This window comes from Scyliorhinus torazame, chromosome 9, assembly GCF_047496885.1.
Source record: "Scyliorhinus torazame isolate Kashiwa2021f chromosome 9, sScyTor2.1, whole genome shotgun sequence".
Taxonomy (NCBI): Eukaryota; Metazoa; Chordata; class Chondrichthyes; order Carcharhiniformes; family Scyliorhinidae; genus Scyliorhinus; species Scyliorhinus torazame.
Window position 1 is genome coordinate 157,095,656 of NC_092715.1, and position 27,511 is coordinate 157,123,166.

Sequence of the window (27,511 nt, forward strand, 5' to 3'; positions counted from 1 at the left end):
ATGGAAAACCCCATTGACCAGCCGGCGAAACGGAGCATCCCGACAGAAATCTGGGGCGAAATTCGCCGATGTCTGCCGACCGGCGCCAAAAACGGCGCAAATCAGTCGGGCATCGCGCCGCCCCAAAGGTGCGGAATCCTCCGCATCTTGGGGGGCCCAGCCCCAACCTTGTGGGGCTAGGCCGGCGCCGGACTAATTTCCGCCCCGCCAGCTGGCGGAAAAGGCCTTTGGTGCCCCGCCAGCTGGCGCGGAAATGACATCTCCGGGCGGCGCATGCGCGGGAGCGTTAGCGGCCGCTGACGGCATTCCCGCGCATGCACAGTGGAGGGAGTCTCTTCCGCCTCCGCCATGGTGGAGACCGTGGCGAAGGCGGAAGGAAAAGAGTGCCCCCACGGCACAGGCCCGCCCGCGGATCGGTGGGCCCCGATCGCGGGCCAGGCCACCGTGGGGGCACCCCCCGGGGCCAGATCCCCCCCCCCCAGGACCCCGGAGCCCGCCCGCGCCGCCTTGTCCCGCCGGTAAGAGAGGTAGTTTAATCCACGCCGGTGGGACAGGCATCCTAGCAGCGGGACTTCGGCCCATCCGGCCGGAGAATCGCGGGGGGGGGGCGCCAACCAGCGCGGCGCGATTCCCGCCCCCGCCGAATCTCCGGTGCCGGAGAATTCGGCAACCGGCGGGGGCGGGATTCACGCCAGCCGCCCCCCCCGGCGATTCTCCGACCCGGCAGGGGGTCGGAGAATCTCGCCCCTGGTGCGGCGGGACAGAGAAACGCACCCTAAGTGTTGACACCGGGGCAGGATTCGTGAACGTATACAACAGCAAAACTGGCGCGCACCTGGACCGATTCAACATCAATTATGAGGCTAGCACCAGTGCCATGTGGAACATAATCGATTCTAATGGGAAACGGTGTGGGATTCGCCAGGTTCGTGATTGACACATTGGAGGCTGACAAGCTGCAGCCACAGAAACAAACTGCACTCCTCACACACACCATCCCAGCCAACCAGCGAGGAGAACAGCACCCTGTTTCACAGACGCCGAACCCGAGACCCTACTAGATACCATGGAGAAGAGGCGGGTGCCACCTGTACCCAGGCCCAGGAAGGAGGCTGCCAGCTGCCGCCGTTCGCCGTGCCTGGAGGCAGGTGGCAGAGGTGGTCAGCACCGTGGGCAACACAATCCAGATCAGCCAGCAGTGCAGGAAGAAACTGCACGACCACCTCAGGGCAGCCAGGGTGAGTCGGCAGCACTGTGCCTCCAGCACCAATCCCCATCCCACACACTCGTAACCCCACCTCCCCCACAGCCGGAGGGCGGTCGAACCTCCACCCTGCAACATGTGCCAGCACTCATACCGCCCACATTGGCCAGGTGCCCTGGCCACTGACGCCACCAGCTACCCACCCTTGGGCTGCATGCGTTGGACTGTCTAACACTGCACTTTCTGTCTCTTCCAACCCCCCCAGTAGAAGGACGCCGATGACCGCCAAGAGCGGGAGAAGACTGGAGGGGAACTGCCGGACCTGTGGCTATTCACCACAGCAGAGCAGAGGGCCCTGGCCGTGGTTGGAAGGCCCGAAGAGAGGGCAGTTGCCAGGTTGGAGCTCAGCATCGGTCCAGGAAGTGAGACCCCGCTGAGTTGCTGTTCCCCATGACATGTGTGTCACCCCCCCAACACCACCTCCATTCCACCCTCACATCCACAACACCCCTGCACTACCCCCACACCCCACTACCACCAAACTCCCAAACACACACCCCTAACCCCTTCCCAACATATCCCCACTACCCACACCCCACCAGCCCGCAGTCCAATCGTCCATCTTGTCTTGTGTCTTGCAGGATCTGCCGGTGATGGAGCAGGTCCATCTGGTGTCCTGAGCCCCTAATCTCAGGCACAGTAACAGTTACTTATCAGATCCAAAATGCTGCTAATTGTTTTGGCAACAGCTTCGCACACAGATGTTGCGAGTCTAAGGCAGAACCAGCGGCAAGCTGGGTGAACAGTGGGGTGCGCAGCAAGATGGCTGCCTTGCAGGCCGCGACATTGGCAGTCGTGCCTGGACACCGCCCTGGTCAAAGAACAAAGAACAAAGAAATGTACAGCACAGGAACAGGCCCTTCGGCCCTCCAAGCCCGTGCCGACCATACTGCCCGACTAAACTACAATCTTCTACACTTCCTGGGTCCGTATCCTTCTATTCCCATCCTATTCATATATTTGTCAAGATGCCCCTTAAATGTCCCTATCGTCCCTGCCTCCACTACCTCCTCCGGTAGTGAGTTCCAGGCACCCACTACCCTCTGCGTAAAAAACTTGCCTCGTACATCTACTCCAAACTTTGCCCCTCTCACCTTAAACCTATGCCCCCTAGTAATTGACCCCTCTACCCTGGGGAAAAGCCTCTGACTATCCACTCTGTCTATGCCCCTCATAATTTTGTATACCTCTATCAGGTCGCCCCTCAACCTCCTTCGTTCCAGTGAGAACAAACCGAGTTTATTCAATCGCTCCTCATAGCTTATGCCCTCCATACCAGGCAACATTCTGGTAAATCTCTTCTGCACCCTCTCTAAAGCCTCCACATCCTTCTGGTAGTGTGGCGACCAGAATTGAACACTATACTCCAAGTGTGGCCTAACTAAGGTTCTATACAGCTGCAACATGACTTGCCAATTCTTATACTCAATGCCCCGGCCAATGAAGGCAAGCATGCCGTATGCCTTCTTGACTACCTTCTCCACCTGTGTAGCCCCTTTCAGTGATCTGTGGACCTGTACTCCTAGATCTCTTTGACTTTCAATACTCTTGAGGGTTCTACCATTCACTGTATATTCCCTACCTGCATTAGCCCTTCCAAAATGCATTACCTCACATTTGTCCAGGTTAAACTCCATCTGCCATCTCTCCGCCCAAGTCTCCAGACAATCTAAATCCTGCTGTATCCTCAGACAGTCCTCATCGCTATCCGCAATTCCACCAACCTTTGTGTCGTCTGCAAACTTACTAATCAGACCAGTTACATTTTCCTCCAAATCATTTATATATACTACAAAGAGCAAAGGTCCCAGCACTGATCCCTGTGGAACACCACTGGTCACAGCCCTCCAATTAGAAAAGCATCCCTCCATTGCTACCCTCTGCCTTCTATGGCCTAGCCAGTTCTGTATCCACCTTGCCAGTTCACCCCTGATCCCGTGTGACTTCACCTTTTGTACTAGTCTACCATGAGGGACCTTGTCAAAGGCCTTACTGAAGTCCATATAGACAACATCTACTGCCCTACCTGCATCAATCATCTTAGTGACCTCCTCGAAAAACTCTATCAAGTTAGTGAGACACGACCTCCCCTTCACAAAACCGTGCTGCCTCTCACTAATACGTCCATTTGCTTCCAAATGGGAGTAGATCCTGTCTCGAAGAATTCTCTCCAGTAATTTCCCTACCACTGAAGTAAGGCTCACCGGCCTGTAGTTCCCGGGATTATCCCTGCCACCCTTCTTAAACAGAGGAACAACATTGGCTATTCTCCAGTCCTCCGGGACATCCCCTGAAGACAGTGAGGATCCAAAGATTTCTGTCAAGGCCTCAGCAATTTCCTCTCCAGCCTCCTTCAGTATTCTGGGGTAGATCCCATCCGGCCCTGGGGACTTATCTACCTTAATATTTTTTAAGACACCCAACACCTCGTCTTTTTGGATCACAATGTGACCCAGGCTATCTACACCCCCTTCTCCAGACTCAACATCTACCAATTCCTTCTCTTTGGTGAATACTGATGCAAAGTATTCATTTAGTACCTCGCCCATTTCCTCTGGCTCCACACATAGATTCCCTTGCCTATCCTTCAGTGGGCCAACCCTTTCCCTGGCTACCCTCTTGCTTTTTATGTAAGTGTAAAAAGCCTTGGGATTTTCCTTAACCCTATTTGCCAATGACTTTTCATGACCCCTTCTAGCCCTCCTGACTCCCTGCTTAAGTTCCTTCCTACTTTCCTTATATGCCACACAGGCTTCGTCTGTTCCCAGCCTTTTAGCCCTGACAAATGCCTCCTTTTTCTTTTTGACGAGGCCTACAATATCATTCGTCATCCAAGGTTCCCGAAAATTGCCGTATTTGTCTTTCTTCCTCACAGGAACATGCCTGTCCTGTATTCCTATCAACTGACACTTGAAAGCCTCCCACATGTCAGATGTTGATTTGCCCTCAAACATCCGCCCCCAATCTATGCTCTTCAGTTCCCGCCTAATATTGTTATAATTAGCCTTCCCCCAATTTAGCACATTCATCCTCGGACCACTCTTATCCTTGTCCACCAGTACTTTAAAACTTACTGAATTGTGGTCACTGTTACCGAAATGCTCCCCTACTGAAACATCTACCACCTGGCCGGGCTCATTCCCCAATACCAGGTCCAGTACCGCCTCTTCCCTAGTTGGACTGTTTACATATTGTTTTAAGAAGCCCTCCTGGATGCTCCTTACAAACTCTGCCCCGTCTAAGCCCCTGGCACTAAGTGAGTCCCAGTCAATATTGGGGAAGTTGGTTCCCATGGGGGAACCAACTGGCTCCACGGCCCGTCCCCCCTTCATGCCCCCTCCCCGTCCCCCCACCTCTCAGCCCTGACAGATGTCCCCTCCCCCACAGCCAGCCCTGCCAGTGTCAGGATTGGCAGCTCATGGTCGCGCCTCTGCGTGAGCCACATCTTCTCTCTCTCCCTCATCAGCCTCGGCGCCTGTTTCTCGATTTTTAAAAGCACAAGTGAACTTCAACGTCGGGAATTCTCCCTGGTGGAGGCGGAGAACCGCGGAGGTCCTGGAGAATACCGGGTCAGGCCCGTTAATGATATACAAATGGCGTTTACTGTACGTGTGGAGTGGAACGCATTGATGCTGCTGTCGAAGCACCAGAGAATTGTGATCTGGCGTGAACCCGGCGCCCGCCACGACCCGGTGCCCGCCACGACCCGGCGCCGGCCCCCGCCACGATTCTAGTGTCAAAACCAATTCTCTATCCAATCGATTTCCCGAATTCGGCATCGACTGACAGCGAATCCTAACCAAAGTCCTCAAGTCCAGGACCAGGTAAGTGTGGCTGGTCTTGATGGAGTTGCTAGGGGGAAGGAGGGAACATCTATAGGGGGGAGACCTTTTGGGGGTTGGAGGAAACACCTGATATGGAAAGGAGGCCCTTGATGGAGGTGTCACCCCCTCCACCCATCCAATGCGTGAGCAGGTGATTTACTGGCCATCCCCTTCTCCTGAACTGTTCTGAACTGTCAGTCTCAAAATTGTGGCCAGGCAGGAAATGGACAGGCTGGCCAAGGCCTCATCTGTTCCACCGTAAAATTGCATTCAGGTCGGGCAGGCAGGATGGCAGAGGGAAAGCCCTCTGGGGAATTTTACAGGACTCCTCTGTTATATTACTGGTTTAGTAATATATTTTGTTACAAGTTGCTGTTTATCCAGAAGGGTCTGATGGTATGATCCTGAAGAAACCACGAGTCTTCAACTTAAAGCAAACTAATTTATTGTGTAACGATTAATTATAATTGAGTTTGACACTCTACAGAACTATCACTAGTAATCAAGTAATTAAATATTAATGTATTAACTGATTAAAAACTACACGTGCTAACTATGCTGTGATCAATCTCTCATACACTACTGCTGTCTAGTCACTCCTAGGTGGAAAGAGACCAAGATTCTCTGGGAGCTGACACTTAGAGTGGGATCTAGTGGTGCCCTCTAGTGGCAGTGTTACAGTTAGATGTTATAATTAGCCCTTTAGTTATCAACATATATACATATCACTCCATCCTCCAACTGCAAACTCACGACAGTGACCATAATATTTGGCAGTCACATTTGGGGATATTAGCTGACAAACTCTTATCTGTTTTTGTAGCAATTCTTTGTCCACTATTTAATTATCCCATTTATTTTGCATGCGTTTAAAAATGGACAAGGAAATTTCTTTTTTTGTTTAAAAATAATTTTATGAAGGACTTTCCGATTTGGACAAGGGAATTTCATATGAAGAAGTAACATACAAATAATTTCAAAAGTTTTTTAAAGGGGAAAGGTTGAGATATGATAAAGCAGGTGCTATTTGTTAAAACTATCAGTACTTTTTAAATCACTATACAAGTGATTGAGTAAATGTGCTTAAATTGGACTAATTAAGCAGTTTATTGCCCAAAGTTTCAGATAAGTTTCTATAGAGTGGATAGCCAGAGATTTTTCCCCAGGGTGGAAATGGCTGTCACAAGGGGACATAATTTTAAGGTGATTGGAGGACGGTATAGGGGAGATGTCAGAGGTAGGTTCTTTACACAGAGAGTGGTGGGTGCGTGGAATGCAGTGCCAGCGGAGGTGGTGGAGTCAGAGTCATTAGGGACTTTTAAATGACTCTTGGAGAGGCATGATGTGCAATCAATTACTCTCAAGACAAAGTGATTCATAACTGAAGGCTTTAATCTGCTAGAACTCTTCCCCAGCAGCTTTGATACAGAACGTGAAGGCTGCTGGGACGGCACCGGTTCTTATACTCCGCCTCTCAGGGCGGAGCTATGTACAACAGCCAATGATAGACTCCTGGGTCTAACCAATGGTCATCCACCTCTTAGGTACCGCAATACCTGGTACTACCACATTCACCACATGTTAAAAAAAGAGCCCGGCGGGGTGATGGCCAGCGTTAATAATCGCCTTTCGCATGGTATGACCAGGTATGGAGGTACCGTGATGTCGAGGGAATTTACAAAGTGTTCATAGTGCTGCAATCAGTCGATCGGGTGGCCTGCTCGTCCTTCTGGAGCGTCTGGGCCTCGGCGGTGATTCTGATGGGTGTCCCGGCGGTTGCGACTCCGGGAGCGTGATGTCGTCCTCCCTGGCAGCTTTGTCACCCCTAGGCGGCGCTGTTGGGGCAAAAGGTGGACAGGGGGGGAAAGCGCCAGTAGGGGGCGTCGGTGTGTGGTCGGGCCTAGGCAGGAGCGGCGGGAGTACTGACCCTCCAGTTAGGTGCTGTGGGGAGGGTCGGGGTGGGGGCAATGGTTCGGGTGCGCGTGGGGCTCCAGCGGGTGCCAGGTCCCGAAGGGAGACTGTGTCCTGGCGGCCATCAGGGAACGCTACGTAGGCGTACTGGGGGTTGGCGTGCAGCAGGTGGACCCTCTCGACCAACGGGTCAGACTTGTGCGCCCTCACATGTTTCTGAAGCAGGATGGGTCCAGGTGTCGCTAGCCAGGTTGGGAGCGAGGTCCCAGAGGAGGACTTCCTGGGGAAAATAAGGAGACGTTCATGAGGTGTCTGATTTGTGGTTGTACAGAGCAGTGACCGGATGGAGTGGAGGGCCACTGGGAGGACTTCCTGCCAGCGGGAGACTGGGAGATTCCTGGGCCGTAGGGCCAGCAGGACGGTCTTCCAGACCGTTCCGCTCTCCCTCTCTACCTGCCCGTATCCCCGGGGGTTGTAACTTGTCATCCTGCTCGAGGCGATGCCCTTGCTGAACAGGAATTGACGCAGTTTGTCGCTCATAAAGGAGGACCCCCTATCACTGTGAATGTATGCGGGGAAACCGAACAGTGTAAAGATACCCTGGAGGGCCTTGATGACGGTGGTTGTGGTCATGTCTGGGAAGGGGATGCCGAATGGAAAGCGGGAGTACTCGTCAATCACGTTAAGGAAGTACGTGTTGCGGTCGGTGGAGGGGAGGGGGCCTTTGAAATCCATACTGAGGTGTTCAAAGGGACGGGAAGCCTTTATCAGGTGCGCCCTCTCTGGCTGGTAGAAGTGCGGTTTGTACTCCACGCAGATTTCGCAGTCCCTGGTGACTGTCCTGACCTCCTCGATGGAGTAGGGCAGGTTGCGGGTCTTGATAAAATGAAAAAAACGAGTGACCCCCGGGTGGTAGAGGTCCTTGTGGAGGGATCGGAGGCGGTCCACTTCTGCGGTGGCACAAGTGCTGCGGGACAGGGCATCAGGAGGTTCGTTCGGCTTCCCCGGACGGTACAAGATCTCGTAATTGTAGGTGGAGAGTTCTATCCTCCACCGCAAGATCTTGTCGTTCGTAATCTTGCCCCGCTGTGCATTATCGAACATGAAGGCAACCGACCGTTGGTCCATGAGGAGAGTGAATCTCCTGCCGGCCAGGTAATGCCTCCAGTGTCGCACAGCTTATACTATGGCCTGGGCCTCCTTTTCGACCGAGGAGTGGCGAACTTCGGAAGCATGGAGAGTACGGGAGAAGAAAGCCACAGGCCTGCCCGCTTGGTTGAGGGTGGCCGCCAGAGCTACGTCGGACACATCGCTCTCAACCTGGAAGGGGGGGGACTCATTGATGGCGTGCATCGTGGCTTTTGCAATGTCTGCTTTGATGCGGCTGAAGGCCTGGCGGGCCTCCGTCGACAGGGGGAAGGTTGTGGACTGGATCAGGGGTCGGGCTTTGTCTGCGTAATTGGGGACCCACTGTGCATAATAGCTGAAGAACCCGAGGCAGCGCTTTAGGGCCTTGGGGCAGTGAGGGAGGGGGAACTCCATGAGGAGGCGCATGCGCTCGGGGTCGGGGCCTATGACTCCACTTCGCACTACATAGCCTAGAATGGCTAGACAGTCGGTGCTAAACACGCATTTATCCTCATTGTATGTCAAATTAAGGATTTTCACGGTCTGGAGAAATTTGCGGAGGTTGGTGTCGTGGTCCTGCTGGTCATGGCCGCAGATGGTGACGTTATCCAGATACGGGAACGTTGCGAGTAAGCCGTACCGGTCAACCATTCGGTCCATCTTTCGCTGGAAGACCGAGACCCCGTTCATGACACCGAAGGGAACTCTTAAAAAGAGATAGAGCTGCCCATCTGCTTCGAAGGCAGTGTACTTGCGGTCACCATTACGGAGGTGTAGCTGGTGGTAGGCAGACTTGAGATCCACCGTGGAGAAAACCTTGTATTGCGTGATCCTGTTCACCAGGTCGGCTATACGGGGGAGAGGGTACGCATCCAGCTGCGTAAACCTGTTGATGGTCTGACTGTAGTCAATGACCATCCTATGTTTCTCCCCAGTCTTTACCACCACTACTTGAGCCCTCCAGGGACTGTTGCTCGCTTCGATGACCCCTTCCCTCAGCAGCCTTTGGACCTCTGACCTGATGAAGGTCCGGTCCTGGGCACTGTACCGTCTGCTCCTGGTGGCGACGGGTTTGCAATCCGGGGTGAAGTTCGCAAACAGGGAAGGCGGGTCGACCTTAAGGGTCGCTGGGCCGCAGACAGTAAGGAGTGGTGTAGGGCCGCCGAATTTAAAGGTCAGGCTTTCCAGATGGCACTGGAAATCCAGCCCAAGGAGGGTGGCTGCGCAGAGGTGCGGCAGGATGTACAGGCGGAAATTGTCGAATTTCCTGCCTTGGACAGTGAGGTTCGCTAGGCAGAACCCCTTTATCTCCACCGAGTGTGACCCGGAGGCCAGGGAGATCCTTTGATTTACGGGATGGGTGACAAGAGAACAGCGCCGTACCGTGTCGGGGTGAACAAAGCTTTCCGTGCTCCCAGAGTCAATCAAGCAAGACGTCTTGTGGCCGTTGATGGAGATCGTCGTTGTAGCTGTTACAAGCGTCCGGGGCCGATTCTGGTCCAGAGTCACCGAGGCCAGCTGAAGTAATTGAGGGTTCTGGTCGGGCAGCGTGTAGACTGCTGTGCTGGGGGCCTGGGGCCCCATCCAAGATGGCGTCACCCATGGGTCACACATGGTGTCCGGGGATGAAGAAGATGACGGTGGCGAGGGACAAAATGGCGGCGCCCACCCGTCCAGCATGGTGTCCGGGGGGCAAAATGGCCGCGCCCGTGGGTCGCACGTGGCCTTAGGATAGAGGGGTGGCGGTGAGCGCTGGGCGGTCGGGGCCTGAATGGGGGGTTGCCGATAGTCTCTGGAGACCGCGGCCATGGCCACAAAGTGGCCCTTCTTGCCGCACCCTTTGCAGGCGGTGGTGCGGGCCGGGCAGCACGGGCGGGGATGATTCGCCTGCCCACAGAAGAAACAGCGGGGCCCGACGGCGTTAGTGGGCCATCTCGCCGCGCAGGCTTGCGGGGTCAGGGGGAAGGCCTGTGGGGCTGCCGCTGCAGGGTGCCACGCAGCCCAAGGGGCCATCGTGCGTTCGGGCGCAAAGGACTGCGCATTTTTATAACCAACGTTCATTGGACCCTGCCGGGGCCCGTGCCTCAGTAAGTCCCAGAGTATCCCTTTCTAGGAGTCTTCAGCGGATATCGGGGGAGCTCATACCTGCCACGAAAGCATCCCTGATCAAACGTTCCGTGTGCTCGCTCCCCGAAACTGGCGGGCAGCCACAGTTTCGGCCCAGCACCAGCAGCGCCCGGTAGAAGTCTTCCAACGTTTCCTCGGGGCTTTGCCGCGTAGTCGCCTGCAGGTGACGAGCGTAGACCTGGTTCACAGGGAGGATATAATGTCCTTCTAGCAGTTCGATCATGGCAGCATAATTCTCTGCCTCCTCGATAAGAGGGTAGATCCCAGGGCTGGCCCGTGAGCGTAGGAGATGCATCTTTTGTCCTACCGTGGGGGTGTCGGCGGCCATGTCGAGGTAGCCCTTAAAGCATGCCAGCCAATGTTTAAAAATAGCAGCAGAGTTGTCCGCGTCGGGGCTGAGCTGAAGGCACTCCAGTTTGATACAGAGATCCATCCTTCCAACTGAAGTTGTAGCAGATTAAATTGATGCGCAATCAATTACTCTCAAGACGAAGTGATTCATGACTGAAGGCTTTAATCTGCTAGAACTCTTCTCCAGCAGCTTTGATACAGAAAGTGAAGGCTGCTGGGACGGCACCGGTTCTTATACTCCGCCTCTCAGGGCGGAGCTATGTACAACAGCCAATGGTAGACTCCTGGGTCTAACCAATGGTCATCCACTTCTTAGGTACCGCAATACCTGGTACTACCACAAGGCACATGGACAGCAGGAAATTGAAGGGGTGTAGGTTCGGTTGATCTTAGATTAGGATAAATGGTCGGCACAACATCATGGGCCGAAGGGCCTGTACTGTGCTGTAATGTTTTATGTTCTTCTATGTTCTAATAAGAGCCATCTTAGAACTGCCACACAACTGATGCTGAGTTTCACTTTGTTTTAATTTCCTAATTGAAAAATAGTTGCTGGTCATTTTATTTCCCACCAAAGAAAACATGCAGAACAATTTAAATAAAGTTTTGCCCACTACCTTTTCCTTCCCCCAACTTGTGGCATCTGCACCTTTCCCAGTCGAGAGGATGGGAGAGCCTATGCTTTCAGATATCAGCCTCTACAATGTGATCAAGAGGGGTGCAGATTGAGAGAACCTCTGATTTTCCACAATACAAAAGCAAAATATAGCAGATGCTGGAAATCTGAAATAAAAGCAGAAATTGTTGGAAATGTTCAGCAGGCCGAATGGACTACTCACAACCTACTCATGCCGTACCTATCCTGATCAGTAACCTCTGCCACAACCATGCCTGAAAGAAAATGGCCCAGAGGTGGAACCAGATGGGAGACCAGCACATGGACCCATCCTCAGGCAAATGTCATTTCAGCCTTTTACGGTCACCACTGATGATGCTAGACCTACTGAGTATTTCTATCGTTTTCTGTTTTATCTCTGATTTTCCTTGATTTCATCTGGGCAAACATTGGTTACTTACGGATAAGATCAATAAAGTACAAAATGGAAACTCAGAGATACAAGGTCATGTCCTATGCATCAATGGTGACACACAAGAGTTCCAGGGAAATATAATTATCGATTATCAATAGCTTTTCTTTTGTTTCTTACCTTATGGTGGGCAAATAGGTGCCTACTTCAAATAAGCTGACATCTGTCAGCTGAGGGCAGGAGCTGAGAGTGAGGCGATCCATCTTTGGGCACTGTCTAACAATGTGATGCACCACACGATCATGAACCTACAAAAACAACAACATGGTTTGTCATTCAGGCCCATTTTCCCACATGTATCAAATTAATGCAGTCATGTGTCGTATTATTTCACTGCAAATTTCTCGGCAAAATAACTAATGTTCCAATTTTTCACTCCGAGAAAAGTGCAGGTTTGCATGAACACACATTGGATTATGAGGTTTCTGTAATGCAATCCTACTCTATTTTCCTTTCATAAAAAGGACACCTGGGGAGAAGGAAATTTTAACCAACACATGGGTTTGGGTATCGGTTTGTCATGTTTCTATAATAATATAAGAGCACCAATCGCTCATAAGGAATTGTGTAAACATGTTGTGGATTCATTTATGTAAACTGGGCACGTGAGAACAAACATACATGGGAGAAAACTTGAAGACATCAGCTGCAGGACTGTAAATGCTGTGTTCTGTTCCAGTCTGAGGTGAAACGGAGGCGGGATCACATGACATATTTCCCTTCCAATGATGTTGTGTTGCTGTCCCTTCAAGGCAGATTACAACATACCCTTTCTTTTTAAAGATTCTTTCCCCCTTCTAAAGAAGTAGAACTAAGATTGGGAATCCTGACTGGGCGGAGAATCCCATGTCAAGCCAAAAACAGGATTGGCGCCAGGCAGAGACCCATCCCAGTTTCCGATCCTGCTCCGTCGTCCATAGCAGGCATTCTGCCCTTCATCAGTGGGACCATACAAACAGCTGATTTGCATTGATTTGAATGCTATCTCCACCCCCCCCCCCCACAACCCCGTTATTCTCTGACCCCTATCACGGGAATACCACCAGGTGGGCTTTGGTGTAAGCATTGCCAAGTGCAACCCTGGCGTGATGTACCTTGAGGGGGCAGGTCAAAGGGGTCAAACCCATTGCTCATGTGCCCCTCTGTCACTGCTAAGCTGCAGAGGAAGGGTCCTCCAAGGTCCTGGATGCTTTGGAGGGCTCAGGCTGTGGGTAAGGGTTTGACCTCAGGGTGCAGGGCCCTATGTTTTGACTGTCCTTTCCACCCTGGGCAACCTGAAGATCACTGTTGGCATGGGGATGTCAGGCAGCCCTCTGTTCAAGGTCTTCATCCTGGTCTGACGTGTTTAAACTCTGAAATGGCCTCCTCACTCTGAATTGCACTGCCTGACAGTCGATGAGCAGACCAGACAGTTCAGTGAAGAATCAAGCCTGGGAACACTACATCTTTCCTCACATCTGCTCCCTCAGTCCAATGCTTTTGAAACTGCTGCTTTTTTAAGTATCAAAGCCTTCCTCGAAAGCCCACAACACTTGAAAAGGCTTGAGATCCTTTGAAATGCTAAACATTCATTCAATTTCACAGGGCAGTACCTTTAACTTGCCTTTGATTGAGCTTAATGGTTTAAACCAGGGTTTACAAACTCAGGGTCGCGACCCGCGGGTGGGCTGCGGGCGGGTGTCGGAAGGATTGCGGAGCGATCGGTTGTGGTTTTCCCAATCACGGGAAGAAGTCCCGAAAGACCTTGACTGGTTCTTAAGAATGCCATCCGTGGGCAGTCCCCGATTGCTTGCGGCTGTTGAGGGCCAGGGCGGCGCAAGGCTGGGATGTGTGCTGGTCATCACGTATGTGCAGGGGGGACACAAAGGCTGACGGGCATCCATGTGGGCCGCGATGGTAACAGTGGTGGCCCCAGCTTGGAGCTCCGCTCTGGTGATAGTGCTCTGCGCGCTGCTTGGTTCATCCCCAGACACCACTCGGCAGTATGCAACCTGCGACTCTGTGGTCAAGCTGTTCAACGGCCGGCGCAACGTCCGCTTGCACTCTTACAACGTGATGTATTGGACGGGAAGTGGTCTGTGACTGGGGTGGTTGCTGCTACTGGACAATGAGAGGGAAGGCAGGCCAGGTTTGTCGGGGAGGAATTCTGATCGAACAAGGCCAGTCAATATGGCTGACACATGTCAACTGGAAGAAACCTACAGTCATCACTTTGTGTTGCCACTCTCTGGAAACCAGGAAGTAAGTGCTTTTGGTGCAAATAGAGAAGGAGATTACTTGGATGTTTGGATAGTACAATGCAGTGGAACCAGTAAGAAATATTGTGACATTGTATGTGTTTGACAAGTTACTTCATCTCATCTAAAATCATAGTTTGTAAAGTTAAAACAAGATTTTACTTTTTTCAATACATGTTTAAATTTCTAGAGAAATGGGAATATTTTTTTTTAAAATGTTTGTGTGTAAATGTAAGGAAGCGCGTGTTCAACTGAAATTGTTTAACTTTCAGGAGTAAAAAGTCAGAAACTTGGAAAAATCAGGTATTGGAAATAAAGTTTCAAAGTAAAAGAAAAGAATGCCGGCCACGACCGGCCTTTGAATATGAACAATCAAGTCTTTCCACAAGAGGCAGCGGCAGAGAGAAGGTCAAGCGACCAGCACATACACTGACGCCATGCACCTCGTGCATCCGTGCTTTGGGCGCAAAATCATGGAGGAGAGATTCCTCCATTTTGGAGCTGCCAGCAAGCAAGCAACAGGGCTTTGTGAAGAACTGAAGATGGATTATTTTGTAATAAGGAAGAGAGTACCCGAGGCACAAACAGTCCAGGATCTCACAACTGAATCTGCTGGAGAGAGCTTCCCAGGAGAGTCCACAGCAGCACAACGCAGTGCTGGTGTGGGCTGTATCCAGAGCTCCAGGGCTTGTGGTGAACAAATAATTAAGAAGAAACTGAAATATGGAACAAAGCAGTAGAAAGATGATTTCCTGAGGTCTGGCTTAAATTGAGCCAATGCAAATCAGGATGTAAAGCCCATGTGGGTTATATGCAGGGAAGTACTGGCAAATGAAAATTTAAAACCTTCAAATCTTCAAAGGCATTTGAAGACTAAGCAAGGCGGGTTCCAGGACATCCCTCTGGGCTTTTTTCAAGGAATGGAGCGAGAACGTAAATCGTCAGCTGAAGTCCTTTGTAAAAATGTGACATTAAATGACGAAGCAAGTGAGATCGTGAGGATCAAGCTAAGCTCACCTGCCGCATTAAAGGTAAGCAATAATGATGTGTCGTGTAGGTCGGCCGGCTTGGGTTGCTAAGGTCAGCTGGCATGGATCGTGAACGTCAGCCAGCGTGAGTCCCGATGGTCCGCCGGTTGTCAAACGTGGGTCCCGGGATAAAAAGTTTGATAAACACCTGGTATAATCACAGCTGCCAGGAGGTTTGTTTATTTATCTTTCTCTCCGCGCTTAAATGTATCTGAAGTACCCTCCATTGATCCAAATAGCAGTGTTTATGAAAATCCTTACTACGATTGGCAACTGCTGTCTACTTCAAAACAGGTAAGTGGTTTCAATTCCTCTTTTCTAACTGCAGAAAACACTTAGCATGTGGTGAAGAGACTACCTGGGGTGTGGGTGGTTGGCTCAACTGTGGAGGTGGGGAGTGCTGAGGGAGTCAGGTGAAGGGGCGGTTCAGCCTCATGTGTGTATGGTGTGGGGGGAGATGGCCCATTATTCCCATGGTGAGGGGAGTGTGCCTTTTCTTGATGAGGTTTTGGGCTGCTCCCCTTATCAGTGGGTAGGCCAACGGGCGAAATTCTCCGTTATCGGCGCAAAGTCCGCCGATCGGCGCAAAAAACGGCGCAAATCCGACTTGCGTCACGCCGCAAAAATCGTCGCGAAGTCTCCGGCCCGAAATGGGCTAGCAGCGACGTGACGGGATCCGCGCTTGCTCACGTGGTTCACGCCGTGCAGCGTCATACACGCCGCACGGTGTGACGGCTCATAAGGCCGCGCTGCTCCCCCCCACCCGAGCGGAACACCCGACCGGAACACCCGACCGGATGGCCGGCCGCCGCTCAGCCCCGAGGTTCCAGTCACGGGATGTGGAGGCGCTCCTGGACGCAGTGGAGCAGAGGAGGGAGGCCCTGTATCCCGGGCACGGCCGCAGAGTTGCCCCACGCCACAGCTGGCGTCTGTGGAGGGAGGTGGCAGAGGCCATCACCGCTGCGGCCCTGACACCACGGACAGGCACCCAGTGACACAAGAAGGTGAACGACCTCGTCAGAGCAGGCAGGGTGAGCCTCCCCCCGCCCGATATCCATATCCCCCATCCCCCATATCCCCCCTCCGCATATCCCCCCTCCCCCATATCCCCCCTCCCCATATCCCCCATATCCCCCCACTCCCCCATATCCCCCTCACCCATATCCCCCATATCCCCCCTCCCCATATCCCCCCTCCCCCATATCCCCCATATCCCCCTCCTCCATACCCCCCCTCCCCCATATCCCCCCTCCCCTATATCCCCATATCCCCCCTCCCCTATATCCCCCTCCCCTATATCCCCCCTCCCCTATAGCCCCTCCCCTATAGCCCCCATATCCCCCCTCCCCCATATCCCCCCTCCCAAATATCCCCCCTCCCAAATATCCCCCCTCCCCCATATCCCCCCTCCCCCATATCCCCCCTCCCCATATCCCCCTCCCCCATATCCCCCCTCCCCCATATCTTCCATATCCCCCCTCCCCCATATCCCCAAGTGAATCCAGCCCTAACCTTAACCTCTGAAATACACGCGCAACCGATGGCATGCATTCATATACCTGTCTAACACTGTTGCCTTTTACCCCTGCCACACAGCCCCCCCCCCCCCCGCCCGCGCCACAGGAGAAACACGCACACAACACCAGGAAGCATGTGAGGACTGGAGGAGGCCCCGCTGTTGAGAGGCCACTGACCGAACACGAGGAAAGGGCCCTGGAACTGGCTGGCGGACCTGAGGACCGGGAGGTTGCTGATGCAGAGGTCGGGGGCGTACTAGCAAGTGAGCCACCGACAGCCCGTCCCCATATCCCCCTCCCCGTATCACCTGATCACTGCCTGCGTGTCTAACCATGCATGCTTCATTGTGTATCGCAGGAGCAAACGTCGAAGCACCCATCCCCGCAGATGCAGACCGCCCGCTGGATGCCCCTCGGAGGCCACGGGAGTCGGAGAGACCCGGACCCTCCGGCATGCGACGCTCGCAGGATGCCCCTTGCACACCACGGGAGACGGAGAGACCCGGACCCTCCGGCATGCGACGCCCGCAGGATGCCCCTCGCACACCACGGGAGACGGAGAGACCCGGACCCTCCAGCATGCGACGCCCGCAGGATGTCCCTTGGAGACCACGGGAGACGGAGAGACCTGGAGCAACAGGGAGACGACGCCCCCGTCACGTGCGGGTGTGACGACGCAGGCGTGTGTCACCCAGCGACGAGAGGGGCAGCCACAGGCCCCCGTCACAGCCGAGCCAGGACACCACTACCCAGGACACACCTACCCGGGACACCCCTACCCGGGACACCCCTACCCGGGACACCCCTACCCGGGAAGACGAAATACCGGACAGTGACACGGAGTGGATGGGTGGAGACGGACCCCCACCCCAAAGTGCCATGGACTCAGAGTGGGACGAAGAGCACGACACAACGCCACTGCTGTCACCAACACCCTCCACCATCGCAGAAACACTCACCTCGGTTGGGCACTTTAGTGATGAGGCGTCTGGTACACTCACTGGTGCGCACAACACAGCTGTCCCGGTACAGCAGGTGGAGGTAGGAGCAGCAGAGGGGCCGGGCGGTCGGAGGGCAGCCCAGCCCAAGCGAACATCTGCCGCCCAGATGGATCCCGGGTTCCTGGAGTTACCACACCCAGCCATAGATCCGATGCAACCACCGACCCGGAGACGAGCGAAGAGGGTGACGGCCGGCTTGCGGCGGCTGCAGTCACAGGTGGAGGAGTCCACCCGCGTCCAGGAGCTGGGAGTGGTGCCGGTCATGCGTGCCACCCAGGCTGACACCGCACGAGTGGCGTCCGCGGTGGAGGCAATGGGTGCGACGGTGTCAGACATGGGGAATGGATTGCGAGGCCTGGGGCTTTCCGTGCAGGAGGCGTCTGTGGCCAAGGACATGGCTGCCCTCTCACAGGAGACCATGAGCCAGTGCCAGCGCCAGATGGCAGAGGCGCTCAACGCCATGGCCCAGTCTCTGCAGGCCATGGCCCAGTCTCAGCAGGCCATAGCCCAGTCTCTGCAGGCCATCGCTGAGGGCATCGGCGCCATTGGCCATGTGCGAGCCGGCGTCGCACAGTAACAGACAGGGTTTGCCAATCCCCTGGGCTCCATGGCTGCAAACCTGCAGACCCCTGTCGATGCCAGCACGGGCCTCCAGGACTGGCAGCGCCAGATGTCGGGGGGGTGTCGGATGGCCAGTCCGTTCGCATCCCCCACCCATGTAGAGGCCTGGGGGCCATCGGGCACCCCAAGGGAGGAGGAGGTGGTGTGGTCCATCCCGGGTCCCCCTGTAGGGGAGGTCCCGGAACACCGCGACACCTCGGACTCCCCCCCCCCCCCCCTTCCGTCCCAGGTGCATCGGGTGGGCAACGGGCAGGACAGGCTGGCAGCTCGCCATCCCAGTCGCCCGGGCCGCAGCCTGGCCCATCTAGGCCAGGATGCCCCAGGAAACGGCCGCCAAAGGGATCCCGTGTCAGAGGGCAGGAATCACAGGAGTCCACCTCCAGTTCTGCTGTACTGTCTGGGAAACCACGTAGACGTAGCCAAAGGGCCCGTAAGGCCAAACAATTAGACACTGAGTAAGTCGGCACGGGTGCAGGGCACAGATGCAAACAATTAGACACTGAGTAAGTTGGCATGGGTGCAGGGCACAGATGAGTTTTAGGGGCTAGGGCCCGTGCATGAACTCCTTTGGTTATTAAAGTCAATGTTACACCTACAGAAGCTGCCTTTGTGCTCTGTCCAAAGCGTGCGGGGGTGTCATGTACGTTGAACGCAAGTGTGTGTGTGAGGGGTGGTCTTACCTCAGCCCCAGGTGAGTCTGCCCCTTCCGCCTGGGCCGCCATCAACATCCCCCCGGGCAGAGGACGGGACCGTGCGCTGCAGTGTCACAGCCGCATGCAGGGATGGTCCGGGTGGATGGTGGTACTGTGGCCATGGGTCAGACATAGTCCGACGATGTGGAGCCAGGAGCTCATCGCAGGGCGGGTTGTCATCATCCTCCATGGCCTGCAATAGACACGCGTCCACCGGCAACTGTGTGAGCCCGGCCGTTGTGCCGCAGGTGGATCGGCAATGGGGGGGGGGGGGGTGCATGCGGGTGGGGTGGGTGGGGTTGGGGAGGGGGGTGAGGGTGCTGGGTGGGTGGATGGGTAGGGGGTGTGGGTGGTCGGCTGTTGCCATGGTGTGCGGTCTGTGGCCATACTACCCGATTCCCACGCCCATCTAGTCAGTGAAGCGGGCGGCTATCAGCCTGTCCCGTGCCCGCTGGGCCAGCCAGTAACGGTGGACAGCCACCCGCCTGTGTCTAGCCCGTCTGCCCTGACCATTGCCCCCATCACCCTCATCTGGGGAGGACTGCGCCTCTTCCTGCTGCTCCTCCACTCCGCCCTCCTCTGCCTGCGGCACATCGCCCCTCTGCTGGGCTATGTTGTGCAGGACGCAGCACACCACAATGATGCGGCCGACCCTATCTGACCGATACTGGAGGCCGCCCCCAGAGAGGTCCAGGCACCTGAAATGCATCTTCAGCACGCCAAAGCACCTCTCTATCACTCCCCTTGTCGCTACATGGGCATCATTGTAGCGGTTCTCCGCCTCATTGCGTGGCCTCCGTATAGGCGTCATCAGCCACGATCGCAATGGGTAGCCCCTGTCGCCCAGCAACCAGCCCCTCAGCCGGGGATGGCGTCCCTCATACATGCCGGTGATGGATGACCGCGACAACACGTATGAGTCGTGTACACTGCCCGGGTAACAGGCGCAGACATGCAGGATCATCAAGCCGTGCTCGCAGACCACCTGTATGTTCATCGAATAGGTCCCCTTCCTATTGGTGAACACGGTCCTGTTATCTGCAGGTGGCCGCACGGCGACGTGCATCCCATCAATCGCGCCCTGGACCATGGGGAACCCGGCCATGGCAGAAAAGCCCATGGCCCGGGCATCTTGGCTGGCCTGGTCCACAGGGAAGCGGATGTAGCAGTGCGCCATGGCATATAGGGCGTCTGTCACTGCCCGGATGCACCGGTGCACCGATGTCTGCGATATGCCGGACAGGTCCCCACTCGGTGCCTGGAATGACCCCGTTGCATAAAAGTTCAGGGCCACCGTAACCTTGACGGACACGGGGAGAGGGTGTCCCCCGCCAGTGTCACGCAGTGACAGGTGTGCCAGCAGGTGGCAGGTGTGTGCCACGGTTTCCCGCCTCATCCGGAGTCTCCTCCTGCATTCCCGGTCCGTGAGGTCCTGGTATGACTGCCGGGGCCGGTACACACGGGGCGCCCTCGGGTGCCTCCGTTGCCGTGGGGCCGCGATGTCCTCCTCCCCCTCCTCGTCCTGTCGGTCAGGTGTCCCTCCAGCCTGGGCGGCTGCCGCCTGCCCGTCTGCGGCAGCCTGCGCCGCCTCTCTGGCACGCTCCTCCTCCTCCTCCTCCTCATCCAGGGCAACATAGACATTAGCGGCTGCCACCACGGCGGCCAACATCGCTGGATGATCGGAAAACATGACGGCCTGGTGGGGGGGGGGGGGGGGGGGGGGGGAAACGACGACATGTCATCATTGCCCATACCCCCTCCTCCCCCCAGCCAGGTGGCATGGACCGCATGGGTCCAACTGTTGGAGGCTGGCACCTGGCCAGATGGACCAACTCACTTGCCCTCGCACCCCCCCTCCCCGGCACGGGCCCCCCATCCTCCTCCCCGGCACGGACACCCTATCCTCCTCCCCGGCACTGCCCCCCCCACCCCGGCACGGACCCCATCCTCCTCCCCGGCATGGACCCCATCCTCCTCCCCGGCACGGAACCCCCATCCCCCTCCCCGGCACGGGCCCCATCCCCCTCCCCGGCACGGGCCCCATCCTCCTCCCCGGCACGGACCCCATCCTCCTCCCCGGCCCTCCCCGGCCCGGACCCCCCCATCCCCCTCCCCGGCACGGACCCCATCCTCCTCCCCGGCATGGGCCCCCCATTCTCCTCCCCGGCACAGACCCCCCATCCTCCTCCCCGGCACGGACCCCCCCCATCCTACTCCCCGGCACGGGCCCCCCATCCTCCTCCCCGGCACGGACCCCCCCCCCCCCCCCCATCCCCCTCCCCGGCACGGACCCCATCCTCCTCCCCGGCACGGCCCCCCCATCCTCCTCCCCGGCACAGACCCCCCCCCATCCTCCTCCCCGGCACGCCCCCCCCCCCCATCCCCCTCTCCGGCACGGACCCCATCCTCCTCCCCGGCACGGACCCCCCCCCATCACGGACCCCAGCCTCGTCCCCGGCACGGCCCCCCTCCCCATCCCCCTTCCCGGCACTGACCCCCCTCCCGGCACTCCCCCGGAGCCCAGCCCATTCTAACCACCCCCCCCGCCGCACACACACACACACAACCCTACACACACCTCTCCCCACACATTCAGACTGCGGCCACGCCATCGCCTGCCCATCGGCCAACCCCCCAGGCCGTTACCCACCTCCACGCTGGTCGGGGTAAACCTGGAGCACAGGTTGACGCCGATTAAAAGGAGGTTTGATTTACGTCGACGTGAACGGTCATCACGTCGACGGGACTTCGGCCCATCTGGACGGGAGAATATCGGCAGGCCCAAAATCGGCTGCCTTGCGCCCACCCGTGCCATTCTCCAACGTCTGCGGCGCCATTAACGCCCCGGCGCCATTAACGCCCCGCCGACTTTTCTCCCTTCGGAGACTTCGGCAACCGGCGGGATTCACGGCGGCCAACGGCCATTCTCCGACCCGCTGGGGGGTCGGAGAATGACGCCCAAAATTTGTGTTAAGGGGGGGAAGGGGGCCTATGAGAATCACATCCCAGCGACACTCCTCGCGCCAGCGGGACACAGTTCCGATTCTCCACTGGTGGGAGCACTTAGACTCCAGAATGCCGAATCCCAGCCAATATATGTTCATTTTTACATAAGTGTATTGTATCAGTGAATCTATCTAAAGATTGGCCACGCTAAATTGCCCCTGAAGGTGGAGTTTCAGGAATAGGGTGGAGGTGTGGGCCTAGGTAAGGTGCTCTTTCGAACGGTCTGTGCAGACTCGATGGACTGAATGGCCTCCTTCTGCACTGTAATGATTCAATGATGCTAAGACGAGAGCTAATCGGCTTGTTTGCCCAGATCTTGTAATTCTAACTTTGTCATAATAAGATGTGTCACCTGCCTGAAAAAGGGTGCAGCACAGATACATTTCTAGTACACAATGTTTCAATGTCTAATTGATATCTTAATGTTTAAATTTATCTATACACCAGATTTTTTTTTAGCCTTACCGCATTCAGTCCTGATAAGTTTAAAACAGTTAGATTTTTCAAGCTGGTCACTATCTGTATCAGACAAGTGGTTGTAATGTTTGGAATTCTGCCGGCATTCAGGATCTGTAGGTTTGGGCACTCCTGTGCCATATAGATCAAACAGTGTGCACTTAGTTCATGACATCCAAACACTTCCAGTTCTCTCAGACTGAGTGACAAAACAAAGATAGCAATTAGGTCTTGTTGTAACAAAGGATCTTTAATAGAAATGATTCAAGGTTGGTCGTTCCTGTTCTTAAATAAATCTAAGTGCGATATGTGCACTAAAGGCCTGTCTTAATGATCAACTAGTACTCCACAAATTGTTACTTCCAGAATAATTAAAATATGAGCAAGTGTAAGAGCTGATTTAATGAAATCATGAGCGGGATTCTTTGGTCCACCAGCTGAGTTTTCCTGGGCGGCGCACACCCGCCGGCAGCAGGATTTTCACAGTTCCCGCCACCTGCCAATGGGATTTCCCTTTGTGGCCACCCCATGCGCAGGTGTGCGTGTGCTGCCGGCGCAACGGAGAATCCTGCTGGCGGAGAATCCTGCTGCGTGTTCCTGGAGAGAAACATACCTCCAGGGGTGCAAATCATGAAAATGTGGTGCACTCTCTGTTATTTTCCATTCATCATTTTCGGAAATACGCTCTTAAATGGCAGCAGTCATATCTTTCAGCCACTGCTGGATTCAATTGACTAAAACATTTTGAGATCAAATATCAGCTCATGGGGGGATCATGGCCGCAATTCTCTGGCTGTTAGGGTTCTCTTTTCCCACCAGCAGCGCACACCCGCCCACAGGTGGCCCAGTGAAATGTGGTGGCTTCAATGGGGAATCCCATTGACAAGTGGTGGGAGTAGAGAATGGCGCCAGTGAACGGCCAACCGCCGAGAAACACACAGCTGGAGAACTGGAGGAGCTCACATCACAACTTTTGTTTTGGAATTTTGGCTATATCATAGATATTTCCACGTGACTTGATATTTGAAATATGTCCTATAATGTGTCCACTTGGTACCATCTTATAGTCAACCGGCAAAAAAATGAGAATTGTTAAGTTTTCCAAAGCCTGTAGCATTCTACCACTGTCTGATTCAACATTGCTACAAATTCTGTAGAGATGGATTTGGTCATAAAACACTTTGTTCTGAATACGGGTTTTTACAAAACTATTTAAATTATTGGTGACAGTGAAAATGGGGCTGGATTTTCCGATTTGCAGACTAATGTTGAAGCCTGCGTGGGTACAGTGCCGTTTTACGCCAGAAACCAATCCTCCATCCGGTGGGGTGCTAGCAGCCATGCAGCGTAAAGCCCCCGGCTTTACCTACGGATACGGCCAGTGAATTGCTGGGTCCGTGGTCGCGCATGTACATGCGCGCGGACCCGGCCTGCCAAATACTGTCCACCAGGAAGCCCCCTCGCCACCCCCGGACCACCCCTCATTAGTGCCCCCAGACCGCACCAAAGCCCCCCCCCTGCCCACGGCATGGCTCCCCCCCCCCCCCGACTGTCGCGGTACTGGACTCAGTCCGCAGCCGCCACGTAGAGTCCATGGAAAAGAAATACCATGAGTGACCCAAGCCGTAGGAAACTCGCTGCATTGAGGACAGAGCATCAGCAGAGGGTCTCAGGTGACAAGGTGACATCCAAAGACCATCCATACAGTGTGCGGCGTACTCCCCAATTACGCCGTTTTTGAGGGGGCAGAGCTTCGCCAAATGGCGCCGCCCCCAATTTCGGCGCAAACGGGGATTCTCCGGCCGATCGCCGAAAACAATTTTGGTGTCGGCGACCGGAGAATCCCGTACCCGGTTTACCATTTGCATTATTATACCCTCATTTCAATATTAATTTTAATGTACCTTCGCATCTAATGCTGAAAAACTAATTTTCAAGATCATTTTCACCAAGGTATTAGAACAAATGTCACTACTATTATTGAATGCAGCCAAATATTTTATTGAATCTAAAGGATGGCAACCTGAGTGCATTTCAAAATAATTTCAAAATAACTTTTTAAATGCTAAAATAGAATTGAGAGCTTTCATATAATCACAAAGACCCATTGAACATATACTCACATTTTTAAATGTCTTCACAACAGTGAGACTGTACTAGATAACTTAAGAAATTTGGAGGTGATCTATCCAGAAAATGTGATACATTTAAGTATTTTGATAACTAGATCAGGGTGCAATGCTCCCAGAAAATAACTAAGGGCATGATTCTCCCAATCTGTGACAAAGTGCTCCCGCCAGCAGGAAAACCAGTGGCCATGATGTGCTAAATGGCACTTGAACATTTGTTTTAACCTCAAACAATTCCATGGCACACCGGGGTCCATGTTGGAACAGAGAAGGGAGTGGCCGAATCTCACTGACAGGTCCCGCACCTCAGAAACCAGGATGCCCTTTTTAAAGGGCACCCATATCTCAAGATGCTGCTGCAGCTCTGGCAGATCGCTGGCAGCCCCCCCCCCCCCCACCCTAATCACTGGCAAGGACCCCTCCCTCAGTGCTTCACTTCAGAACCCCCATCCCCATCTTCAGCCCCTCTCATATTCACCTCGCACCTCTCTCAGTACCCCCCTCACTGCCGCCTTCACGCCCTGCTACTTGGCAGTGCCAACCTGGTAACTTGCACTCTGAGGGTTGGCAAGGGGGTGAATACCCTTCCTACAATTGCCTCCAAGGTGGCGAGAGGAGTCTTTCATGGGAGGGGGTCAGGTATGCTGGCTTGGAGGGGCTCAGGTCAAAGGTTCTTCCTGGTATGGGGGTTCAGTTGGCTGCTCTTGTCATCTGTAGCCATTAAAGCCTTTAAACAGTCAGTCAGTATCTAATAATTATAGTGTTCTCATAATAAAGTGGAAGTTTGCATCTGTGGGGAGGCAGTGGTGTAGTGATATTGTCGGTGGACTAGTAATGCAGAGACCCAGGGTAATAATGCTCTGGGGACCAGGGTTCAAATCACACCATACAGATGGTAAAATTTGAATTAAATAGAAATCTGGCATTAAAAGTCCATGACCATGAAACCGTTGTTCTAAAAACCCATCTGTTCACTAATGTACTTTAGGGAAGGAAATCTGTCGTCCTTCTCTGCTCTGGCCTACATGTAACTCCGGGTCCGCAGCAATGTGGTTGACTCTTAAATGCTCTCAGGGATGGGCAATAAATGCTGACCCAGCCAGCGACGTCCACATCCCATGAATTAATTGTTTTTAAAACCCATTAAACAGTCAGTCAGTATGCCATGTTAATGCCCTTTAAAGTATAGAATCCTGTGTGTATGCCTAGAAGGCTAAAAGTTTTGAACTGCATTGCTTACATTCAATATCGTGCACCATTGCCTCCCAAAAGCTTTTGTATGGATAGTTTCAAAGAGGATCAAGATTGTTTATTTATATAGCTCTGCAGGAATCTATTCACTCAAGGGAGCAGTTGGTTTTCTAAACGTAGCTTTTTTTAAAAGGCTGTCTCTTTGGTGTTGTAGCCATCTGAGATGGCCACCTGCAAAGGACCATGGGAATTATGGCCAGCCAGGACTCAGACAGATACAGAGCGTCTGTGTATTTGAAATGCAGGTAGCTAGGCCTGATCAAAAACCCCGCTCGTTTGCATTCTAATGGTTCATTTCCCCAGAACAATAGGACTGCACGCAAGAAACCGATACAGACACAGACTGATCTGCGCCACCCCCCTTTACTGAGAGAGCCCAACCACCAAGGTCAATGACCGCTAAGGACCCGCCCAGCCACCAAGGCACCCACCCCTTTATTGGCTGAAATCAAAGGCAGTGATCAGAGCCCTGTCGTACTATTGGGTCCAAAGTTAAGGACCGCCCCAAAGAGCAGGAAATCCCAGAGGGATGAAAAGGGACACAGCCATGTGTTCGGTCTCTTTCGGACCCGGCCTGTGCCAGCCTTTTTTGGATCCGGCCTGTGCCAGCCCAACTGCAGCATAATGACCAGACAGCCAAGTTCAAGACCAACGATCGCTACCTGACGGATGAGCCCAGCAGAGACAGAGCCACTTCTTCAAACCAGCCATGTGAGATCAAGATAAAGGCTTTACCAATCTAGTGCCAGTTGTCCTGAAGTTAAGTATAAGTTATTGTAGGTGAAAGGTGCAGTTTAACTCGTAGTAGATATTGTGTTTGCAAGTCGAAGTAATCCTAGTGTGTGTAAATAAACCATCTTTTGAACTGACTAACTGGTTGTGTGGCCATTTGACCGATATAAGGGAAAGACTTGTGGTTCAGTAAGAGAAATAGAAATACCCACAGTATTGGCAACGCTGTTGGGACATAACATCATATTGGCAACTTTAAAGAGCAACATTGTGTATCCACAGAATCACAGAATTCATATAGTGCAGAAGGAGGCTATTCAAGTCTGCACCAACCCTCTGAAAGAGCAATCTCTCACCCTATCTCCATAACCCCATCTAGGCCTCTCCCACCCTATCCCCATAATCCCCATAACCCCACCTAGCCTGCACATCTGTCGACTGTGGGAGCAAACCAGATAGTCAGAAGCTTTTTCCCAGGGTGGAAGAGTCAATTACTATGGGACATAGGTTTAAGGTGCGAGGGGCAAAGTTTAGAGGAGATCTTCAAGGGAAGTGTTTTACACAGAGGGTAGTGGGTGCCTGGAACTCGCTGCCGAAGGAGGTGGTGGAAGCAGAGACGATAGTGACATTTAAGGGGTGTCTTGCCAAATACATGAATAAGATGGGAATAGAGGGGTATGGACTCCGGAAATGTCGAAGGTTTTAGGTTAGATGGGCAGCATGGATGACATATGCTTGGAGGCCAAAGGGCCTCTTCCAGTGCTGTACCTTTCTTTGTTCGTTCTTCACCCAGAGGAAACCCATGCAGACATGGGGAGAACATGCAAACTACATTCAGACATTCACCCGACAGTGCCTCCTAGAGTGCTTCCTAGAAAGGGCCTTGAAATTGACTGTGAGGAAACTATTTCAAAGTTTCCATCACTTGAAAGGGAAGATGAAGGAGGTGGAGGAGGCCGTGACACGACACAGCGACCAGGTCACCTCGATGGGGGACGAGCTGCGGAGGGTGGTGGAGGTTAACAGAGGACTCCGAGCAAAGCTGGAAGACTTGGAAAACCGCTCAAGGCGGCACAATTTGAGAATTGTGGGCTTGCCCGAAGGAACAGAGGGCCCAAGGCCAACGCAATACTTCGCTAAGAAGTTGG

General features: G+C 53.9%; 1 protein-coding gene across 1 annotated transcript in view; it reads right to left on the bottom strand.

The window, feature by feature from the left end:
- Positions 1 to 27,511, bottom strand: part of LOC140430127 (uncharacterized) — a 171,269-nt gene that overhangs the window by 17,297 nt on the left and 126,461 nt on the right. Inside the window, exons 12-13 of the mRNA XM_072517639.1 lie at positions 22,261 to 22,450; positions 11,814 to 11,941 (exon numbers count right to left, since the gene is read on the bottom strand). Coding sequence (XP_072373740.1) covers positions 11,814 to 11,941; positions 22,261 to 22,450 — 318 coding nt within the window. The remainder of the gene's footprint in view (positions 1 to 11,813; positions 11,942 to 22,260; positions 22,451 to 27,511) is intronic.